General features: G+C 30.0%; 1 protein-coding gene and 1 long non-coding RNA gene across 3 annotated transcripts in view; both read left to right on the plus strand.

Moving 5' to 3' along the window:
* Positions 1-2,090: 2,090 nt before the first annotated feature.
* The window catches only part of LOC106312225 (probable LRR receptor-like serine/threonine-protein kinase At1g51820), a 9,509-nt gene continuing 5,281 nt past the window's right edge, over positions 2,091-6,318 (plus strand). For both annotated transcript variants that reach the window (XM_013749666.1, XM_013749667.1), the window contains exon 1: positions 2,091-2,248. In XM_013749666.1, the coding sequence (XP_013605120.1) occupies positions 2,176-2,248 (73 nt within the window). In that variant the 5' untranslated portion in view covers positions 2,091-2,175. The remainder of the gene's footprint in view (positions 2,249-6,318) is intronic.
* On the plus strand, positions 5,288-5,943 carry LOC106312227. Its single transcript, XR_001264148.1, has 4 exons — positions 5,288-5,440; positions 5,529-5,553; positions 5,663-5,742; positions 5,852-5,943. It is a non-coding gene; the product is annotated as an uncharacterized LOC106312227 (long non-coding RNA).

A 6,318-nucleotide genomic window follows, 5' to 3' on the forward strand; every position in this document is an offset into this window, starting at 1 on the left:
CCCAACTTACGATTTCTTAACCAATAGCCCGTAAGCCGCATGACGGTTTACACTTGGTTCGCAAGGAAAGTAAAATGTCAAGTTTCCGCGGATAAATACGAAATTTTGAAGATAATTACGAAGATCGGAAAAAATGAAATATCTCCATTTTTATGCTATGACGGCTTAAGGGCAGAAGAGGAAAAGCGTAAACCGACCTAGGAGCCAGTATATAAGGAGTCCTAGGCGAGAGGCTTGGAGAGGGATTTTTCGGAGCAAACTTAGCACTTAGAGCAATTAGGCAACTTTCCGTTTTTGTTATTTCGAGTTGTGACTCAATTAGGTTTAGCCGTCTTAGGGTTGCTAGAACTAGGAATCTCGCCGACAGCTCTCGAGCCTAGGCTTATATCTCGTTGTAAACGCTGATACGCAAACTCGGAATAAGACTTCTCTTTGCTCTTTTTTTACGATTTTTATACTTCGTTGTTTTTATCTCGTGTTCTGATTGCTTGGCGTGTGGTATTAACAGATCTCCGGGACCTCTGGGAAATTAGGTTTTTCCTAGTTTCCTAATTTAAACGGAAATCGACAGTGCGAATTTCGGTTTCCACAGACAGTCTCCACGAGCTGCTGGAAAGCTCCAGATCATTCACCTCGGATCGATTGCAGCTCCAGGACAACCGATCAATGCTGAAGAGGCAAAGATGGCTCTAGAAACGGCCTCTGAAGCAATTCAACAGCTTGCAACCGCGATGCAGACTCTGACTAGCGTCGTGAGACAGATTGCAAGCATGTTGTTTCCAAGTAAGACTTTTATCTAATTATTTATTTACTCTGATCTTTATGAATTTTAACTATGTATGCTCTCAAGCAGGGGGAGAAGAAGAGACAGACAATCCGCAGCAGCAGGATGATCAGGGGAACTAGATTATGGGGGAGAAAATTTTTAGTTTTCTCGGTTTTTTATTATTGGGGAGTGAGAGATAAAACAATGTTCCTGGTTTTTTGTGTTTTGGTTTTATGTTTATCTCTAACTCTTGAACTCGCATGTTTTGAACCTTAATTTCAAGTTTTTTATGCACGTATTATTCATGATATATATGTTCGAATATGTGTGGTTGTTTGAGCGGATCTGTGCAGGTACTTGAGAGACATCCAAAGCTAAAAGGGGGAGATTGTAGATGCAAAGATCAGATGGACGTTCTGATATAGACGCAAGTACAGCAGCGAATGGAGCAGAGTCTGCAACAGAGAAGTGTACGTGCGGATGAACAAGTCAAGATGAAGATTGCGACTAGAAGAATGGATTGCGGATCAAGGCTAAGTTGATACGAATATTTCTTGGGGATCAAGCTTGAAGAGATTCACCTTGGAGAAGGGAGATCTCACGATGGAAGTTTTCTAAAAGACTTTGGAGAGGTTTTAGGGAACTTGCCATATTTGGGTAGATAGGGAATATTGGGTAGATAGGCGTGGATAGCCGACTTGGTTGTATTGTATATATAGTCACATTCGACCTGTGGATTAGGGTTGGCGAGAGAATTGTATTCTTAGCATAAGAGTGGAGTTCACTAAGCTTGGAAGCGAGTGAATAACACTAAGGGCTAAGGAGTAGAGGTCCTAGAGATCTTGTATTCGGTCTTAGGACGTGTGAGGCTAGGGGAACAAGTCAAGAAGGATCTTGATCTTGTTCGAATTCTGTTTAAAGAGATACTTGTAAGTTCGATTTAAAAAAATACTAGTAATAACACATATCTTTGTAGAGATATTCTCTGGTGTATTCTGTGCTTTACTCTGTGAGTTAGTTTTTGCATTTACAATTTAATGTCTATTGAATGTGCGAGTTAGCCGAATCGGCATTGTATTCCTGCTACCCAGTCCCCTTAGCTTAGTTTGGCTGATGGGGTTTCTTTATTAATCTAGTATTGTGTTACAAAAAAGAATGCGCTTGTTGTTCGAAAAAATAAAAGGAATGAGAGCGTTTTGGACCACTTATCTTTAACTCTTGTCTTTTTATCTCAACTTGCTTTAACGTACCACCACCGTCAATTAATTTATTTTTGTATCCTATTCACTACGGAGACTTATAAGAAGTTGACTTAGGACTTTTGAGAAGTGGCTCATATAAACTCATAAGCATAGCTTGATATCTCAGAAAAGGCATTATCTTTGCCTTGGCACACATTAAGGCAAAACATGGAGAGACACTGTGTGTTCATTGCCACTGCTGTGATGATGATTTATCTTGTTCAAGCTCAAGATACAACTGGTACGTACAAAATTATGTTTAAAAGCTTAATCCGCACATCCGCGCGGATATGTTTTTATTTTAAAGTTATTTTAAATTTTTTATAAAGATATATGTTTTATATCAATTTTAGTTTTCTGTATATAATATTAATTTGAAATTTTATATTGGTAAATTTGATCAAATTTTACTTTTTTGTTTGTTTATTTAAAAAACTAACAGCATATTAAAATGTTAAATTTTAAACACTAGTTTTATATGAATTATTACTAATTTTATCAGAATTGTTTTTTAAAATATGTATTTTGACATATGTAATTTGAGTCAAACACTTTAGTTCGTTTTTTATTTTATTTTAAGCCTAATATATATTAAGTTATATATAATCTTACTAAATTTATTTACATTTCTAAGACGACAAACAACCTAAATGCAATTAATAAAATTAATCAAAATTTATAATATTATTTAAAAAGTCAATTTTCTACGTGTCGCGTCCACATTAATTCTTAGAACGGTTAATTACAAATGTACTTTTTATGAATAAAAAATATTACATTTAAGTGCTATTAACTTTTTATTTAGTAATTTCAGTTTACTAGATTGTTAATTTTGTTTAATTTTAGTTTTTTTACAATTAACAATATATAATAAAAAGGAAGCATTTATAAATTTTTAAAACAAATTTAAAATCGAAAATATATGTATCTATAATATGATTTCATTAAAAAAAAAGGTTCACAAAATATTAATATTCCTTTAAAACATATCTTTGAACATCATAAAATATAATTTCAAAGTAACGAAAATATTTTACTAATTTTATTTGACTTTATTAAAATAAAAAAAAATAATTATACTTTCGTTTAAATTTGAAAGAATATATGCAACTTAGGATACTCACAAAATGAGTTACTTGACTAATCTATCCAAAATCAAAGATTTAACTACACAAGAACATATAATTGTATAATAATATTTTTTTATTTTATATATATAAATTACAAGATGACTCAAAACATATTAATGTAGAAAAATAAAGCATTAACCAATTGTTATAATTCAGTTTTTTTTTGTAAATTTATATATATGCATGAGACTTTAGAATATTATTGTTATATCCATTTATGTAATTTTGAGTCAAACACTTAGTTCTTTTATCTCATTCTAAGCCTAATATATATTAAATTATACAGAATCTTATTCAAATATATTTACATATCTAAGACGACAAACAACCTAAATGCAATTAATCAAAATTTTAGTATATTTAAAACAAAAATATTATAGTTGAATTCAAATAAATAGATACAACTCAGTATAGCCAAGAGGTAACCAAATCGAATGTTGACAACAAAAAACAACAAAACCGACTAAATTTAACATATCTAAAATTATGTCTAATTAAATTAATATAATATTATTAATATAAGTTATACATATAAATTAAAAATTAATTTGAAATTATAAATAAATATTAATCAATTATTATAATATATTTATTTTATAAATATTTATACACGTGCATGAGTACAAAAGAATCACCTAGCTAGTAAATACTCTTAAGCCACCAACAAATGAATGCCTTTACGCCTTAATATAGTAGTCAATCGTATTATTTTACAACTAGGTGTTTGCCCGCAATTTTGCGGGTAGTTATATTATATAAAGAAATATATATTATCTTTACACTGTTATAATTTTTGAATAATAATTAGAAATTTAAAAATTTATTTTTAATTTCAAATATTTGGATAATCAAAAAATTTCAGTATATATTTTTAGAAGATATGTGAGATTTGAAATAGTTCAAAAACATAAACCTTAGTCATTAAAAGTCTTTTTCTTACATAAAAAAATATTATAATTAATTCAGATAATTGGTTGTAGAATTACTTTATATTTTTGTTTAACACATGAAAAACCAAAAATACTCTAGCTCTCAAGAAAAAAAAAAGAGTGTATTTTTTCGTGTAACTCCAATATGACCAATACAATGATCAGAAGCTTTTATCATGAAAGATCTTTTATAAACGGTTTTGTGTGGGCTTTACAACCCTAAAAGTTATAATAATTCCTTACCTACAAATATAATTCTTTTATATAATAATATATAACCATTAAATTTATTTCTATAAAAATGAAAAGTAGTTTATTTAATTATATATAACTAATTGATAAAAATAAAGAAATTGATAAAGCATATATATTCTTTCTCTAATTCTACAATTAGTATCATAAATCATTATTTGTAATATCATTTGTGTTATTTGGTAATTTGTATTAATTAATTCTACAGTTATCTTTTAGTTTTAGATTTGATTAAAATAATAACTGATAAATGTTAGCAACCAATCAAATTATTAATATTTTTCAAAACTTAACCTATTAAAGACACATAATCAAAAGGACATATAGGAGGATATCGTTGAATAAATAAATTAGCATTTGACATCATAAGCCAATTCACATATACTATCTTGTTCGTATTGTCTATTAAACATATAATATAAAGCAAAATGAAATTATGTGTAATGTAAAAGCTTAACTATTGTTTGAAGTGAAAACGTTTCAGTATATAACTCTATTTAATTCCATACGTTTTAGAAGACTAAAATAATGGAGTAGATCATACTTCTTAACTCTTAAGTGACTAAATAATAGACCAGGGAACTGAAAACATGAAATAATGAATCACTATCAATGTATTATGAAGTCATTTGCATTTCTAAAATATTATTAATGCGTACGATATTATGAAATGTAATGGTCCAAAATTCACGCTAACACTAATTTTGATATTATAGTTTTATCTTTAATGAGTGATTTAAATTAAACATAAATGTTAGTTGTATTCTTTTTAAACTAAAATTAGCTAATATATATATATATATATATATATATATAAATATGTTGGTGACCCTCCTCTGATACCACGTGGAAAGTCATTCTCTGACAGGCCGACACGTGTCCGTTTTTTGGGTTTTATTTCTTTGGTTGGGCTTGAGTTTAACTTTGGGTTTATACTATAAACAATTGAATTGGTTCACCGTCATGGAAAATCCCGTCTACATATGGGAAAGAGGAGGAAATGGAGATTAGTGATAAACACGAAGACGAGATCACAAAAACAGCTCGATAAGCGAGAGTGTCTAGGTCTAGCTTGAAACGTGAACCATCATCACGAAGCGTAGAGAGCAAGGAAAATACAGGGTGTGCGTTTAGTTTCAGCCTTCCCTTTATTATATAATGCCGTTAGCTGTTTTCACTTAATACTATTTATTACTGTTTCAATTTGCAGGATCCGACTCCATCCAATGACTTCTGTAACGTCCACGACAAAATGCTTACCAATCTCAACATGTCTTTAACTATAACATATTTTTCAGCCATAATAATTCACCTTACGTTTCGTCATTTTTTTTTTTTTCAAAGCGAACGATACGGGGTGAAAAGTGTTGATTGATCTCTCTGCAATGCGTCTTTTCCACGCTACGTCTTCATGGTTCTCGTAGGTATGTGTTCTTGTGATCCGATCACTGTGTTGCCGCTTCAAAGTTTATATAGGTTTGGTTCGAAATTGCATTGGTGGTGGCTTTTGTAATCCGATTCTTTTTTTTTCAGATTGTAGAGGATGCTTGCTTTGATCGAAATTGCATTAGGTCTTCTCTTTTACCTTTTACTTAAATTTTTATTTTTCGTTTTTTTTTCTTTCCCTAAACATGTTTTTTTTTTGGTTTGATTATTTATGTTAAATATTATTTTTTTTGAAAAATATAGAAACCAAACTTAAGTTTTCAAGATTTTTAGGGAGGATTTTATAATAACTAGATTGATTATGAAAACTTATGAGTAAATTTGTGGCAAACAAATCTATATATATAAAAATATGTTGGTGACCCTCTTGTGATGCCACGTGGAAAGTCATTCTCTGACAGGCCGACACGTGTCCGTCTTCTGGATTTTATTTATTTGGCTGGGCTTGAGTTTAACTTTGGTTTATACTATGAACAATTGACATAGCTTTTTACTCTTTAACATTATTGAATGTGTTACTTATTTCTTAATACATAGTAGATAAAAAAAACACA

Source organism: Brassica oleracea, chromosome C8 (assembly GCF_000695525.1).
Source record: "Brassica oleracea var. oleracea cultivar TO1000 chromosome C8, BOL, whole genome shotgun sequence".
In the NCBI taxonomy this organism is placed as follows: Eukaryota; Viridiplantae; Streptophyta; class Magnoliopsida; order Brassicales; family Brassicaceae; genus Brassica; species Brassica oleracea.